Source organism: Petromyzon marinus, chromosome 13 (genome assembly GCF_048934315.1).
Source record: "Petromyzon marinus isolate PM22_M1 ecotype Great Lakes invasive population chromosome 13, UKy_Petmar_22M1.pri1.0, whole genome shotgun sequence".
Taxonomy (NCBI): domain Eukaryota; kingdom Metazoa; phylum Chordata; class Hyperoartia; order Petromyzontiformes; family Petromyzontidae; genus Petromyzon; species Petromyzon marinus.
In genome coordinates this window covers 11,606,789-11,623,856 of record NC_133679.1, presented here as the reverse complement: position 1 = coordinate 11,623,856, position 17,068 = coordinate 11,606,789, and the positions used below count along the sequence as shown (strand labels likewise).

Below are 17,068 nucleotides of genomic sequence, written 5' to 3'. Positions count from 1 at the left end.
ACAGTATATTTTTCAAGTAGTGGTACCCCAAACTTTCGCAGCTCTTATAAATTCCCTTTTCACACCATCTATAGGTAAACTCCCCCCCCCCCCCGCGCCAAACGGCAAGTCCACCGGCACGTACACCACCTCTTTTCTAAAATCGGCCAATCAAATGCTAATTTTTATGCTAATTTCTTTGTCAGGATACCTTGTTTGCTCGCACACAGTTTAAAGGTCCACGGTCTGAGCGTGGTTGTGTTTCGCTAAATTCTCCTGTTTGATTTGTACTAGGTGCCTCGGTGAATGTATATGCTCTGACTTTAACATAGCTATTTCTGTGACCAGTTACAAGCTAATCACTCAGCTATTTCAATGCTAAATTCTATGCTAATTCCTTTGTCAAGGGGTGCCTCTGCGGATGTGTATACTTTAACTTAGCTATTTCAATGAGCCATTTCAATGCTAAATTATATGCTAATTCCTTTGTCAAGGCGCTTTGTTTCTTCTCACACAGCTTAAAGGTCGTGATCTGAACGTGGCTTTTTTCACTCCAGCGCTGTCCTCCAGACAGTCTCGTCCCTTCACCTGATGAAGGCCGCTTGTGTTGTGGCCGAAACGTCGTGATTTTTGTTATTTTATTTTTTTACCTACGTGACTTTACCCAATAGAACCAAAGAGTATGGATCCTAGCAGTCACGAAAGCTTTAAATCTAAATATGCAACCTCCCAGCACGTGTGATAATGTGAAACCCTCATCACAAAGAATATATGCAGAGAACTGAGGTGACCTGCAAAGTACCATTGCCATTTCTTTACGGCCTGCATGGTCTAAGCAGCTGCCCCGTGGTGTCATCGTTAATGCATTGGACTTGCAATCCACGGGGTCGTTCTCGCGATGTGGGAGTTGCAGCAATGGTGCAAGTTTCTGAAATCCCTTGTCCGCGTCTCTCCACCCAGCAGTTTAAGGTAAATGGACGTACCACAGTTTGTCAATCGGCACGTCGCATGTGGGTACTCCTTCCAAGATGCCTTGCTAGCTAGCGTGGAAGAGTAGACCAAATACCCAATAGAGGGGCTCTTAAGCGCTCCCTCTAGTGGAGTCATTTCTGCCAGCAGTGGCGTAAGAAACCAATTGCAGAGAAGTGACTTCACATGAATCAAAGGTTCCGTAAGCGTTCGGTGCACGTGACTGTGACATGCGAGTGGGGCAGCATCGTGTGTTCAGTCATTGTCCCGTGAATAAACGGGAAGGTCACCCTAGTTCATGCTATTGCAGCGACAAATACAGTTGAAATGTAATTTATCTTATTGAGAAGGCTTGTGATTTTAATTTTTTTAGATGGAAGCTCCTGTGTTTCCATTACAAACCTGAACGCTTCAATTCCAATTTGCTTTGATGAAGCACATCCAATTCAACTGGAAATGTAAGTGCACAACGACGGGACAATTTTTTTTTTAATGATTGATTGAGTTATGCAGTGTATATATGTACGTATATTAACCAAAGTGAATTCCTGCTCAATGAGCATTGCGGCTGTGCTCATCTCTGGTTTACAGTCCTGAGCCAGTGATGGATGCTACACATTCCAATGGCGGGGGCAAGTAATTCCACATGACTTCCCTACAAAGTGTTACTTGGTTTATCGACCAACTAGGATTTGAACTCGCAGCATTCCAACACGTGAGTTCACTCAATTGTCAAGCCACCAGGCCGGTTATAATGATTTTAGATAATAAATAGCATCACAGCATATTCTATCCCGTTACCTCTCTCGCCTGGTATCCAGAAGGCATGGGTTCAATCCCAACACTGACGTCTGTATATTTGGAGTTTGCACGTTTTCCCCGTGGTCGTGTGGTTTTTTTTCTCCGGGTCCTGCGGATTTTTCCTCCACACTTAGAAACATGCGTTTAGAGTATTTGGCTACTATAAATGTCCACGTGAAAAGCCACTTAGTTGAGATTTGATTTGTGGCCAGGTCGCTATATAGCTCAGTAGGCCTTACCTGGTAAAATAAAAATACTAAGCGGTCCAACACAAAACTGAACCTTACAATTGCTATCACACTTCATTCAACACCAATTTACAGAATTCCTCCGTGGCGCGGACCGTGAGTCAGTGTGCGCACTGCACTCAAACACCCAGGACGTGGACAAATCATACGGCATGACAGAGACAGGGTTTCTTTAAAAAAAAACTGTCCTAATAATATCACCTTCCTCGGAAGGTCAGCAGAAAATCCCCCGAAACAGCAGGGTGTGAATTAATCTCACTCCCTCAGTCCCCGATGCGTCAGATTTGGTGTACAGCATTGGCTGTACTTGAGAAAGTGGCCCGGGTCTTGCAGATAGGCAAGAAAACAGATGACGCGTGTGAAAATCAAAGTGTGGTTAGATCAGCGATAGGATGCTGGAAGCACGCCGAGGACAGCGGTGGACGTACAACCCACAGCCTCTTCTACTGGCGCCACAAACTCCCACAACGATGTCCCCACCGATCGCGAGCGGAGGACGAACACGCGTGCCCGTATTTGTCTTTTGTGTGCTTTGAGCATCGCTACCTGCCCGCAGGCTGTTGCGAGGACCTGGCTGAGTCAGCCTCAACCGATACTGACAGCCAGCTTCAATAAACAACAGCGCAAGCTGTATCCAAACAGTCCAGCGAAGCAGTCGAGCATGCGGAAATCCTAAATTCCGTATTGATTTAATGTTTTCGAGCGGCATTTGTGTGCAGTACGCACACACTGGGCACCATCTAGTGTAAATTATCATAAGCATTATTTATTGCTGCGTTATCAGTGTGACATGCTCATCATTATTATCAGCCATGACCAATCCACTGCTGGATAAGGGCCCCTCCCCAAGCCGTCGGTGTCTATGACGACCCTGCGGATGTAGTTATCCACTTCCCACCAATATAGGGCTGATTTCATTGCTCCATCTCCTCGGTGCAGGTACTCTTGGAGCTGTTAAGCCCATTAAATGCCACTCTGTAACTATTTTTGACTGTTGGCCACCATTCCTTCTTGTCATTATGTCCGACTCAAGCCCACTTAGTTTTATTAACAGTCAATATGACGTCCATTACCTGCGTACGTTCTATAATAGATGTGTTTATTTTTTTGTCCTTTAATGTAATTCCTAATGTGCACTTCTCCGTGATTTTGCGCACATCTCAGTTTTCCCCTGTTTGTTTTGTGACAGGTTGTGTATGAAATTTGAATGTTATTTTCAGCAATTTTCTGCTGATGCGTGCGATTATTTCGCAACTTGCAAAAAAGACTAAAAAATAAATATAAAAAACTCTACAGTGTCAAGCAAGAGCTTGATATATCTACTACTGGATAAAAGCCTCCACAATGTTTTCTCTGTGCATAATTACAATTTCAGCCATAGCACTATATTATTAAATATACTGCAGCAATTAACATGACTATGACATTTAAACATAGACATTATGAAACGTCATCACCATTGGAACCTCCTTTGCCAGTAGCAAAATATGATAATTGTTTTTTTTTACCCTTTTATCTGGCAACAAACTGACACCTTTTTTTACAAGGAGTCATGTTTGCATTGACCACAATACCTGCGGTCGGAATGCAAACAAAAAACATAACTCTGATAATGTATGCATTGTCCTTGAAATTGATTGGTTCACACCCGAGACAGCTTTCCTTAGAGCCTAGTCTCACATGGTGTTGGACCAGATGACGCCAAAAGGCGTCCAATACCATGTGGGACTAGGCTCTAAGGAAAGCTGTCTCGGGTGTGGACCAATCAATTTCAAGGACAATGCATACATTATCAGAGTTATGTTTTTTGTTTGCATTCCGACCGCAGGTATTTTGGTCAATGCAAACATGACTCCTTGTAAAAAAGGTGTCAGTTTGTTGCCAGATAAAAGGGTAAAAAAACAATCATCATTATGAAACGTGTTGAACATTCACCCTCTACTCAATTGTTGGGAAAAGCATGAGGGAAAAGAACCTCAAAGCAGTAAAAAATAAAATCCCTGCCAAATCCATAACATTGAATATAACGTGGGGTCCTAATATCGAATATTCTTAAACAGCTTGATCCGCTAATCATCCCCACTCAATTATTTGAGGAAATTCGCTCCTCTCTCAATGTTTTGGAATTCATTCCCTATTCCTTTAACCAGTCGAGAAAATTAATATACTTCCAATGACTCCATCTCTTTTCAATGATTGCAACCTATTTCTTAATTTATGTTGCAATTGCACTCCAATCATTCTTCTGCTATTTGGTGTCATAAGGTCCCCGAGAGTGATTACGCTTCATTGACCTCCCCCAAGGTTATGGGGTGCCGAGCTCTCCGTGACTTCTATAAATAGTTCCTGGCTATGGTGGCATGGCACGATTCGCTTCTGATCGGACAACAGCTGCCATTCCACTTAGAAATCCTGGGAAGAAAGGATGGATCTTGCGACAGTCCTCGGAAAGCTTTATATAATCAATTCCCACTCTAAAGACCAACCTACTTCGGCCGCTATGGATGGGGGCATGTACCTTTTTGGGTGCACGGGATGTCCTGTGGAGGTGCACAAGCTGTTGGGGCACTATGCACAAGCAAACTAAGAAAAAACCCATCGGGCCCAAGCAGCTCAAGGGGCCCTTGATTCATGACAATAACAGGGGTGCATCAATTATCATCTCAAATACAAATAAAAAAAAACATAATAAGCTAATTAACAAAAATATCGAATTAATCTCTGTCATCATTATCCTGTCTATATTTCTGTCATCTCATCTCACGACAATGCTGTTCTTTGTCTATATTTCTCTTATCTCACTACATCTATATATATTTTTTTCTATATCTCGACTTTAGTGTCACTAGGATGTTATAAATTTATCTTGCACAACTCCTCCTTTCGTAGTTTGATGGAGTCAGCGTTAGCTGACCCTCAAAGAGGAACACCAATAACGTGTTTTTTTAAATGTGTTTACGTTAGCCGACACAACCTTTCCAAGACCTAAATAACCGTTTCGGCCACATTCACGGCAAATGTTTCTATAAGTGCCTCCAGACTTGCAGTACCCTGGGGACCTCTAGGTGTGCCTTCATAGAACTGAACCCCATCAGTCTTACTATGGGTTCAGGTTCTGCAGAAATAAAATGAAACTAGTTGGCCTGTGGCCACATCTGCGGCTCTAAAGAAACGCAGCCTTCTGCACATATTTGACTGTACGCTTCTGTTACCTTAAATCAAGAGCAAATTCAAACATTCAACTTCTGTAGGCCTTTGCCCCTTATTCTTTAGGATCTGCCCCTGCCTCTTTTGAACCCATCCCTTATTCTTTAGGATCTGCCCCTGCTTCTTTAGGACCTGTCCCTTCCGCTTTAGGATCCGTCCCTTCCTCTGGACATGGGGTTGGGCTTATAGGGGTGGATGTAGTGTAGGTGGGGCGTCTTCCCGCCAACGATCAAAATCCCTCTTAGAGCAATATAATAATAGATAGGCACTCAATAGACCTGCAAGGCTGGACACAGAGGCCCTTTGGTGCTCTCTTATTCTGACGCACTGGAAACACTATTTACAGAGATGCATATTGAGGTTTCACATCTGCTCCCTTAAGACTTTCTCAGTAAAAAAATTCTGCATACGGCATGTCTCATGAATCAGTGCAGAGTAACATTCGAGTTGGTGAAATCTCCTAATTTGTAAAGATGCCCTTATAGTATGGCTCAAACGTATGGATGTGCATTTTAATCCCATCTGGATGTGCCGATTTTCCAAAGGGACAATACTTTTATTTTATTTTATAAATGCCACGACTCTCTCTTCAATGATGCCATCATGCCTTTCGGATCTGCCCTGGCACCAGAAAGTTATTTTTATGTAAATTTAACACAATGGCCTGCATGACTAATATTGACACTTGGAGGAACCACAAACTGCCATAAGTGCCCTCGTGGACTTGTAGGTTGTATATATTGGCATTAATTGGACACTTAGTAAGAGCAACTTGAATAAGCAAGATTATTGATATTATCAAATATGATTTCAATTCAATTCCTATTCGACCTCACCTGCAAATACAAGGGGATGCCAGGACAAGGCCACATGAATTACCTCTGTGGGCCAGCAAACTACTTCTCTCCATCTTTCTCCCTGCCTTTTCCTTTTGTTCTCAGTGCATTGCTTGGGACATCGCTGACAAATGCCGGCACACAATACGGAACATTGAAAGATGGACTCCCAGATGTGTTTCTGTGCTATGCCTTGTTGTGGATGTTTGGGCTGTCTTTGTTATAAAACCAAATATATGTTTTGAAATAAATGCGTTGAAAATCTCTCCGTTATGAAGACAGGACAATGCCAAAGCGTGGCCGAAATGTGTCCCTCTTCAGAGCAGTGTTATTGACGAATGTATTGAGTTGTTATTTGTCCTTGACTACCTCTGCCTTTACTGTATCACAAATGTTTGTTATCCTCCTGTGGATAATCTGGCAAGTGTTGCTCATTCTGCTTTAAATATTAAAGGCATCAAGAAAGCCAAATCGAGTTTGAATAGGAATATTTAAAAAAAAAACGATGCGTTTACGAAGAGAGCTGATACCTATTAATAACTGTAAATATTGTTCCTCAGGGTAGGGGAAGTTGTAAAATCCCCCGTCTGGGCCAGAACAGATGTCAGAAGTACCAGATGCAGAACACGACTGCTCAGCCGCCCAGACCAGTGGCAGGCTAAATGCTCACGTGATTTATCAGCCATTTTCAACAAATTAAACGAGCAGTGAATATATTTTGGTATAATTTATATTGCCGTCATAACGCTACAATATTGTTTTACTTCTTTATTCATTTTTTATGAGCAATGCCTGACATAAATTCCCAATATTGCATGCATGATTTATACAGGCGGCCCATTATATGCGAGTGTCACGCACGAAGCTCGAGTCTATTGCATACAGGACAGACGCAGTTCACCGGAGTAATTTGCACAAGGGCTAGTTTCTTTGATCACAGAGTTGGAGTTAATAAAGATCCAGTATGAGGATGATGGTAAGCCTAACGTTGATATGTAAGTGGAGGTAATAATGCGACGAGAAGATAATAGTAATACAATTAAACATAAATGTTCAGTCCTCTGTCAATCCACTGCTGGACGGAGGCCTCCCCTGATGCTGTGTTTACCATGGGGGGTTGGGGGGGGTGTTTAACCATACTTCGCCATGCTGGTTAGTGTGGTCTGGTGATTATAATAATAAAAACAGTCCTGCAAGAATCATACAAATTTACGTAATAATACACTTTTGTTTAGCTCCATCTCTGCAACGTAATTTTATCATAAGAAATGTAACGGTAGGTGCTGATTGGACTGCTATACAAAAATTAATAGGTACTTGTGAGTCGTTTTAATACTGTTTTCTACATAACTCTTTTTTGTACCACAATGAATGCTTAAACGTAACAATCATTTGTAAAGTCAGCCGTGGAGGCAGTTTGACCAAACTTCACCATGCTAGTCAGTACAGGTTGGTGCTAGACTTAGTAAATCATTAGCCTCATTGTCATACCCAAGAAACGTAAGCCGTCCATCTAATTGCCTTTTAACTATCCCAAGAGCAAGAAGAGGAAAAGGTGACAAAGCCTTTGCCGTTGAAGCACCAATGTTTTAGAACAACCCTATTTCCTCCCTTAAAATCGTAAATTTTCCTTTTAAAAATATGCTGGAAAAGGAGATTAGTGCTGGATACAACTGCATTTGCAAATGTGATTTGTAACTTTCATCCTTACTCATGTATCGATAGTTACATTTGTATGTGCAATTTTATAGACTTTTAATTTTATAGAGGGACTGTTTTGTATGTTGTTTTGCTGCCTTGCCCAAGATTGGGAATTAGTGCACTTCCTGAATTTGACTTTATATACTTTTTATTTTATGTATTCATATTTATTGATTTGCTTACGTTTCCTATACTTTACACCCCTATCGATTTTTGTATTATTGTTATAATTTCCTGACCCCACCCCTACTGGACATCTGTGAAAAAGAGCTTCATAGCTCATCGGATTTCCCCAGGGTAAACAAAGATTCTGATTCTGCATTAGGATCATTTGAGATATCACTTTCCACTGGTGTTAGCTGTGGCCCAGAATTTAACTCCAGGATCACAACACAGTTGTGCTAACCACTGCATTTAGTTATTCTCTTTATCCCTTTCCTATGTTTTACCCGTAAAAGAACCCAATAGAAATGCATGTTCAATGTGTATTGGTACTTCGTGGCCATTAGATTCAGATGGAACTTATTTGACGTTTCATATTTTATATATATAAAAAAATATATAGTATTCCTAAACTTGAAACCAGTTACTTACACTTCAATATCAAGCATTGCAAAGTGGACGAGACACCGCTCCTCTGTCAACGGTCTCACCTGCAACCCTGACCGAAGCCTCGGAGCTCTGCGACTAAAGTAAATATCTAATCTCAAGCATTATACGAACACAGACTCGATTTGGTGTAATGGTTTTTGCGTGCTGGACTTGCAAACCAGAGGTCACCTGGTTTGATTCGTTCCCCTAATGGGGGGCAGTTGAAAGAATTTGGTTTCAAATCCCCCCGCTGACTCTGTCCATCCAGCAGTACAAAGAGGTACAAAACAGTCGCCTGGCAGGTCGCGTGTGGTGGGATCAAGTGTGGGTACCCCCACTCCTTCTAAGGCATCTGGCCAGTATGGAAGAGTAGGCCAAAATTACCCTCTGGAGAACAACTCTCGAGAGCTCCCTCGAGTCGAGGATCTTCTGCCAGCAGTCATTTCGGCAAGCTATTGCAGGGCTGCACCTTCGTATCGTCATACTACCGTATATCAGAAAAAAAAGCTTTGCTGGCTGGCTTCCTGCCTGGATTCCTGTCTTCCTGGCAGGCTGGCTCGCAAGTGCGCGTGCGCAGTGCATGACTTCACCACGCACATATGCGTGATGACGTCACCCGTATTCCACAGTGTTGAGCTGGGTGCATGCATCGTGTATCCCGCACAAATGCGACGGAGGAGAGAGGGGAGCGAAGGAGGTAGAGGAGGAAGGAACAGATGGAGAGGAAGAGAGAAGAGAGGGGCGGCGAGAGGGTGAAAGGGCATGCAACGGAGAGGAAAGAGAGCAAAAAGTGAAGGAAAGCGACACGCAGTGGGAGGTTGAGGATTATGGAGAGGCAAGGGAGATTGTGATGGGAAAGTGGAGAGGTGGGAATAATGAGAGCGAGGGTGAGAGGTGGCAGAGAGAGAGAGAGATAGGATTGGCCGGGCTCCTCTCCACCCGAACGGGAACTCTATTGCTAGTGGCTGTCACCGAAACTAGCTGGGCAACTGGCTAAACGGGATTATCTGTGCAGCAAATAAACATTGCATTAAATTTGAAACAGCAGAAGAAGTTCACAGGACGTGATATACAGCGACACCAAATAGCTGCGAGGAACAAATACAGAAGACTGACACGGTTCATTTCAATTTGCTGGAACGTTTCAATGTGTGCTCCTATTAATGTTACCCTTTCGCCAAAATATTCTTTAAATCCTAAATAATATTTTTTTTAACTCACAATACCTATTACCTTGCAATGTATTACGTAAAAAAATCTGATACATTTTGGTGCCCCGAGTACAGGATTGTGAGAAGAGTATGGAAATGACAGAGTAACAGGCTCTCTACCAATAAAGTATGATATCACAAACATTTTGCTGGCTGGCTGGGACGGAAGGACGGATGTTAAAAATGTTAAAAGAATGTGCGGGTTTTTAGTTTACTAATTTTTTTTTAGTAAATCCCATTAAATAGAATGGAGTGGGATTTGCACGTATGCTCGCGCGTGAATAAGCAGTGATATGAGAGGGATACATCAGGTGCTGGATGAGATGGAAGCTACATCAGTTGATAGATGCAGCAATGGACAGAAAGAAGCGGAATTGCCGTCGCAAATGAAAATAAACGGTTCGTGAGAAAATGGGCCGAAAAATTTCAATGAACCAGAAGAAGAGAGGGATGGCAGTGAGGGGGGTCACGTGTGTGGCTTGGCTGGGCTGACCTTGTCCCCCTCGTCGATGCCTCCGGGGATCTTGGCCGGAGGGTCCATGCTCAGGCGCTGCTTCACGAAGGACTCGACTTTCGCGTTGAACTTCATGAACACCACGTAGCTCACATAGCAGCTGAGCAGCAGCATGCTCTCCCACCATTGAATGAGGTTGTCGAGGAAAAAGATGATGAGCATGCTGAGCCCCACGATGTAGAAGGAGACGTCGCGGAAGAGCGGCCACCAGGTGAGCACGAGGATCTCGCGCGAGAACACGGCGCACATGCCGATCACGAACAGGATGTTGAAGACGGCCGAGCCCACGATGGTGCCGATGCCTACGTTGCTGTGCGAGATGAAGACGCCGATCAGGGACGTGAATAGCTCAGGTGCCGAGCCTCCGGCCGCCATGAAGGTGGCCCCGGCGACGTCATCGGAGATGGCGAGTTTTTCGGTGATGACACCGAGCGCCGGCACGAAGAACTCGTCGCACACGATGGCAAGCGCGATGAACATGTAGATCATGCCCAGCATGTGCAGCACCACGGCACCGCGCTTCCGCTGCTCCAGGGTGAATAAGTCCCTCGGGTAATCGAGTTGCTCGTGCGAGTCCGTTTGGTTCATCTCCTTGGTCGACTGCGTGGAGTTTAGAGGATCTTTATTGTCCGATGTCATGCTGGCGGGCTTCCTGTCCCATCCGTCACTGTGCAGTTTGGAATAAGGAGTCCCGTCCTCGCTCTTTGACACCTTTCCGCCTTCGTCTATCGAGTTTCTCCCACTTTCGTCGAGTTTAACCACGTTCGCACTTTTGCTTTTCAACGAGGCGTCCGTCGGTTTTAGAACTTCGCGTGGAGCCGCCTTGCCCTCGTAACTCTGCAGGGCTCGAGTGCGGAAAATGCCGTTGCCTCTGGAGTCGAGGGGCACGGTGGCGGGTGGGCCGGCCGCCTTGTACGCCAGCGAGAGCACGGTGGCCACCAGCAGGGTTGCCACGAGGCCAAGCACCCTGCACAGCCGCAGCCGCCTCCTCCTCCCGTGCGCCATCACCTCCGGAATTCCACCAGCGACCGCGTGAAACTGCCTGAACAAAATATATGCAATCCACACGCAGCACAAATCGGCGAGACAGCGGTGTTGGTCAGCCCTTCCACTCATTTGCCGGGCGAAAATGTCAGAAATGCTCGCCGGAGGATGGCTCCCATCGGTGGTTCAGATCCTTCAGGACCCGTAAATATAATTACTCTGTGCCCACGTCTGATGTCAAGAAGGAACACGAGGGTGATTGATGACTAATGATGGGATTCACTTGAATTTCCACTCCTCCAGACAGAACCCTATAAGATCTCTTGGCAATACCCAGCTTAGCAGGACAGGACCATCACTTTAATTAGCAGGCATTTGTAGCATACACTGTCGCTGTCAAACTGCCAAGGAAAAAGAATAACGTCAAAGTAAATTGACTAAAACATTAGTAACACATTTAGCAATGTCGAATGAGCAATAAATGTAAGTAATTGGCAGGGGAGGCCAAAGTTGCACAGTGCACTTTTCTAACGTGTAATTTAGCGCTCTGGCAAGCGGTACAGTGTGCACGGTGCTGCCTATCTGTGTGGCCACCTGGAGTGGTTTAGAGCCACCTGCTCTGGTAGCCGGTTCTCTACATTCACAATGACATTTACACACACTTTCAATTGAATGGTATTAAGTGGTCTCTTGGGTAAGGAAGCCATGGGCAGCTAATCTCACAATGAGCAATCAATTATCCCTTTGGAAGACACGAGGGTAAAACATTGAGGGTGGTCAGGCTTAGCACAGGTGTGCGTGTGTGTGTATATTTTTTGGGTAGAAATTTAAAGTGTTAAAACTGATGGGTATTTTATCATGCAGATAAATAATTCCAAATAGACTTAATGGTAATATACAGTGTAGACACAAAGGTATTCATTAAGGGCTGTTCTAGTTTGTGTAGTCACGTTATATTTTTGTGTTAAGATGGTTATCCTAAAGTTGCACCTGCAGGGTGATGGTGATGTATACTGTGTGACTGCACCGACATTTGTCTGAGACAAACATCAATCAGTGCGGTTTTAATAATTAAAACAAAATCAGATAATGAAAACAATAAAAAATCACACCGTAAAAATAAGGGCACGGACATTAAATTTGAGAATCTTAATTAGTTTTTGTTCTTCACGGTGTTGTATTGATTTGGGAGTCTATTTGGTTCTGCTGTTCGTTACGAAGCGTAATAAAAATAACCCAGATGAAACCAAAAACTTCTCTACTTTCAACTCAAAATCGACACTCAATTTTAGAAAAAAAAAAGTTAGTTGCTCGTTCGTCAAGGTCAAGGTAAAGAAAATATTTTCAAGTTTCCCCTTCATCATTTGCAATACATTTTCCATCTCGAGATTGCTCTCAGAATACAGCCCCCCCCATCCCCTCTAGCTTTAAACAAAGATTATTATCATTGATATTTACCGAGCACTTTGCTGTGTCGTTAACGTTTTATTGCTGGTAATTAATAACAATAATAATCACGCCAATCATTATTCTTTTATCAGGCACAAGCGTGAATAATGTGCAGAAATCAATAAATACGTTGTAAGCATGGACATGTTTTGGGGCAAATTGTGGTCTTACATTACTACTGTGTTATCCCACCTTTTGCCGTCACAATTTTCACATTGCACTTTTTTTTATTAAAATGAACAACAACAACAAAAAACACCCATAGAAAGTTAATGCAGTCATTAACAAACACAAATCTACGGCGAATTGGCATGGCATACCCCTCCCCCCCCCAACACGACACAGTCTCTACCGTGAGCACCGCATTCCCGGACAGAGGGCGCTTTCTGCATATGCATTGCCATCTCTGAAAAAGTCACATCACATTAGGGTACCCCCGGAATTGTTTTTTTGTGTGTGCGCGTTAGCGCGCGTGCTCTTCCTTGCGTTGTCAAATTGTAGTTATTTATTAGCTTACTCTTTGCCGTTGATGTTGTTGAGTGAGCAGGCCGGGGAAAGCGGGCATATGCGTTTTAGTAATATAATTGGATCGCGCGCAGTTGTACGTAAATTCGTATACAATTTTTCGTCTACAATGTAGGCTCAGAATAATGCACCTTCATGCAAGCATCATCAACCTATAGTGCTACATATATACGTTGAGCTGTGTGTAAGCACAGCGTCATGTTCAATGTCAGACAGTGTGTTCCATATTATCACAATACTTACATTTCCATCATCATTAATACACAGTGGTACCATCCCGCGACATCATGAATGATACTGTCATACTTTTGAGTATCACCATCATCATCTATACAGTCATCATCATCACCACCACCATTATTCTTAATACACCATCGTGCATTTTGATATCATCTATACAGTGAAATCATACGAATTATTCTTAAAATACTCGAATGCATTTCTATAGCATAGTCGTTTATATAACGTCATAATTATCATCATAATTAAACATGAAACACTGCGAGCCATTAGTACGTCATCATCATTGTCATGATCATCATCTATAGTGATATGTACACAGAGCCGATGGCAAACACACACACGTACGCACAGAGTCACTGCGTAAAACCCCCACGAACTACACGAACACCATCACACACACACACAGCAGTACAAAGCAAGGGCACCCTAGGTCGGTGGGAGAGCACACGCACGGCACCCCTTGGCTTGTGCCAACCCCGAACCCAAAGCATCCACGAGATACCCTTCAATCGAGACCGCGAAGGTGATCGCATGCAAACCGATAAGGCGTCTCGCGTAGCCCCGGCCGGACTGCGTGACACAAAGGCAAAGATCCCCCGTGTAGCCTTAACAGAGTGTTGGGGCAAGTGCTGTTAGCGAGCAACTGTTGAAGGCCGGCACGGTACGCATGGCGGTGGGTGGCCAGTACCACGCCCGACCGCCTTTGTCTTCCCAGTGGCGATGTTTACACACCGCACCAGGCACTAATTTGAGGCTGAGTCGACCCAGGGGAGGCCCAGGACCGGTACAGGTATTTGTCACCCATGTTGGCTGTGAGCGGGAATAGAAATCAGCTCGCTGAGTTCGTAGCGCAGCGCGCTAACCGCTGCACACTCACACCGACCGGGCTGCGTGGCACACACACTCACACACACGTATGCACGTGCACACACTCACACGTATGCACGCGCACACACTCACACAACACGCTCACGCACGCCCAATTAACAGGACGCCCTTTATCACGATTACGCATTAAAATGCCCGCGCCATCCTCCCATGCGCAATTACGCATTTGTGGCTGCGTGCGTGCCGGCGTGCCGGTCGGAGACCCCCCCCCCCCAGCCCCAAGGTGAGTGCGGCTCGTCGCCTGCACGCACGCACGCGTACGTACGTACCTGTGGGGTGCCTCCTCGGCGTGGCTGTGCGTGGCTTCTGGTGTCTCCCCTCCGTCCTCCTGCGATGAGGAGGGGACGATGATGATGAGCGGTCGGGATGGAGAAGCCGCGCGGCGACGTAGACGCCCTTGACTCGCCCTTCCCGGCGACAGATCGATGCCTGTGGTCCCTCGGCAGGACGGACGGACGGACTGGGGTAGGAGGACGGGCTCTGCTGGGCTGTGGCTGCTGCGCTGGCTGGAGCTGCTGGTATTGCTGCTGGCTAAAGACTGACAGACGGACGGGGACCGCACAAGGCTGTTGGGGTTTTTGCGCCAGGGGGTGGTGGCGAGGTGGGTGGGTGGGAAAGTCCAGAGCGCAGATGAATACCGAGGGGCGCTGCCTTACAGCTCCCGATGCCTTCCCGACTGCAGTGAGACCCGCCCGGAATATTAATGCTCCATATGTATGAAGAAGGAAGCGTCTTCTCTTTAGCGCCGCGTGCACGATGGTCCGCACTGGCCGACGGTCGCGGGCGGGGAGTGCGCCGCTCCGCACGACGGAGCGAGCAGGGCGCAGGAACAGCAGGGAGCTCCGAGCCGCCCGCACGCGGTCTCCTCCCGTGCCGCCACCCCGGCGTGCTGCTCCTCCACGCGCTCCGTCTGCGCGTGATGCATAGCGGGTGGGATGCGTGCTGCCTGCCGATTCATCATCATCACTTCATCACACGGGGGCGAGGGATGGGGGACGGCTGGGTGGTGGTGGTGCTGCTGCTGGTGGTGGGGTAGGAGGAGGAGGAGTTGGTGGGTGGGGTGGTTGGGATGATCATGATGATGCTGGTACTGCCGCTGTTAGGAGTGCGGGAGCGAGACAGTGGGATGCTGCCGCAGCGCACTGTGATGTGATGACTGCATTCGTGCCCCATAAATTAATGGGCGGATTTACTGGCCTCTTGTCTGCACGGATGGATGATGATGAGGCATCTTCCCGGCTACTTTAGCTGGTGAGCTGTTATTGACTTAAGAGGAAACAAAACGACAATGAATATGCTAAGAATAAATACACACACACAAGCTTTACCGCATCCCACCTTCACATACTCTTTCATGAAGCAAGCAAATACTTTTTTTGTAATTTGCACTGCTCATTTATATGTTATTCGGTTTTATATAGGCTCATAGATGGAATATAATGGGTTCATGAATATTTCCACAAATGTACAATTTGCTACTAAACAGACCCCCACTGTTAGGAAATGTATTTCTTCCCCAGCATCTTGCAATCCAGCAGCATTTGTTTAAGAGGCCTGACTGCTGATGAGACGAAGAAAGTAGAAACCCGTCCAAGGTTTGCCTAGAAATACAATGCTTTCGAAACGCATTCGTCCACAACGCCTATAAACGGATATATTAAAGTGCTTTTGCTTTATTTTATGGACTTGACTGGTTATTGTAGAATATAAACACGCACAACGCAGTTTTCAATAATACTCATTATTATTATTGGGGTCACGGTTGTCAATTTTACGTGGCGTGGGGTGGCCTTCGTCCAGCGGTGGATGGACAAAAGGCTTCAAGTTATATTTGTGCGTCCTCAAATTTCCACAGGAACACTGAAAACATGTATGCAGGCCGTGTGTATGTTTTTGGGGTCAAGGATAGGTCAACATAAACGTGTATTTTCAATCGCACCTTTCAAATTAGCAATTTTTCATCAAAATTCATCCATTGCGAGTAAGGTAAATGATTAAAACATGCTCTCCCTTTGCTTTCACATTCGTTTGTCATGAACAAGCATCCCCTTTCATCTGAAAATACAGAATCTTCTGTTTTTGTAAGTTTTCATTCGCATATTAACATCTAAGTCCATAAAAAAAAGTGTGTCAAGTCGCCGCCTGTGTGCCCTTACACAAGGGCACGATAATGTCCGGCGTGTTCGCTTCACGATTTAAAAATTGGGCGGGAAATAGTTATATCGATTCACGCAAACACGCTTTAAACCCGTAGAACATTAAGTCTTTCACAAACGCAGCCTGGAGCCATGGACACAGAGCGACACTGCACAGCGGAGTTCGAGTGCCCCCTATCGACCGAACAGACGAGGCACAACACGAATCGGCGATGTTTTGTTGTAGTCGCTCTGTGTTGCAGCACCAGCAGCAGCAAGTCTCGCACGAAGCAAGGGCAACATTGGTGTAAAATCCGGTGGCAACACGTTGAAAAACAGAGATATGTGACACGGTGTGCCATTGAGGTTACGGAATGTGTACTGGTTTCTTTTTAAATGAAAAATTCCACGTTCCTATGGAATAACGCGTGCCGGGGAGTCGATAACAGCGGTTTGTAAATTAATAAACACTTTCGCGAATTCCGTATTAATTACCAGTGCAGGTTCACGCTTGCAATATCATTAGCCCGCGAAGCTAAAGTTGTCCAGGAGATAAATTAATGAATCCATCTGTGCGGGAATTTGAGTGACCTCATCTCGGAGTGGGATTTCTCCAAAGACAAAGATCCCCCGTGTAGCCTTAACAGACTGTAGGGGCAAGTGCTGTTAGCGAGCACCTATGAAGGCCGGTAAGGGTACACGAGGGTGGTGGGTGGCCAGCACCACTCCCGGCCGCCTTTGTCTCCCCAGTGGCGATGTCGACTACACACATCGCACCAGGTACTCA

At 45.4% G+C, this 17,068-nt stretch overlaps 1 protein-coding gene across 5 annotated transcripts in view; it reads right to left on the bottom strand.

The window, feature by feature from the left end:
• Positions 1–16,593, bottom strand: part of LOC116942017 (sodium/potassium/calcium exchanger 2-like) — a 71,717-nt gene extending 55,124 nt beyond the window's left edge. The window contains exons 1-2 of one of the 5 annotated variants that reach the window (XM_076066869.1): positions 14,416–16,593; positions 10,037–11,099 (exon numbers count right to left, since the gene is read on the bottom strand). In XM_076066869.1, the coding sequence (XP_075922984.1) occupies positions 10,037–11,062 (1,026 nt within the window). In that variant the 5' untranslated portion in view covers positions 11,063–11,099; positions 14,416–16,593. The remainder of the gene's footprint in view (positions 1–10,036; positions 11,100–14,415) is intronic. The other 4 variants (XM_076066866.1, XM_076066867.1, XM_076066868.1 and 1 more) reach the window with 4 other exon arrangements.
• Between the last annotated feature and the right edge of the window lie 475 nt (positions 16,594–17,068).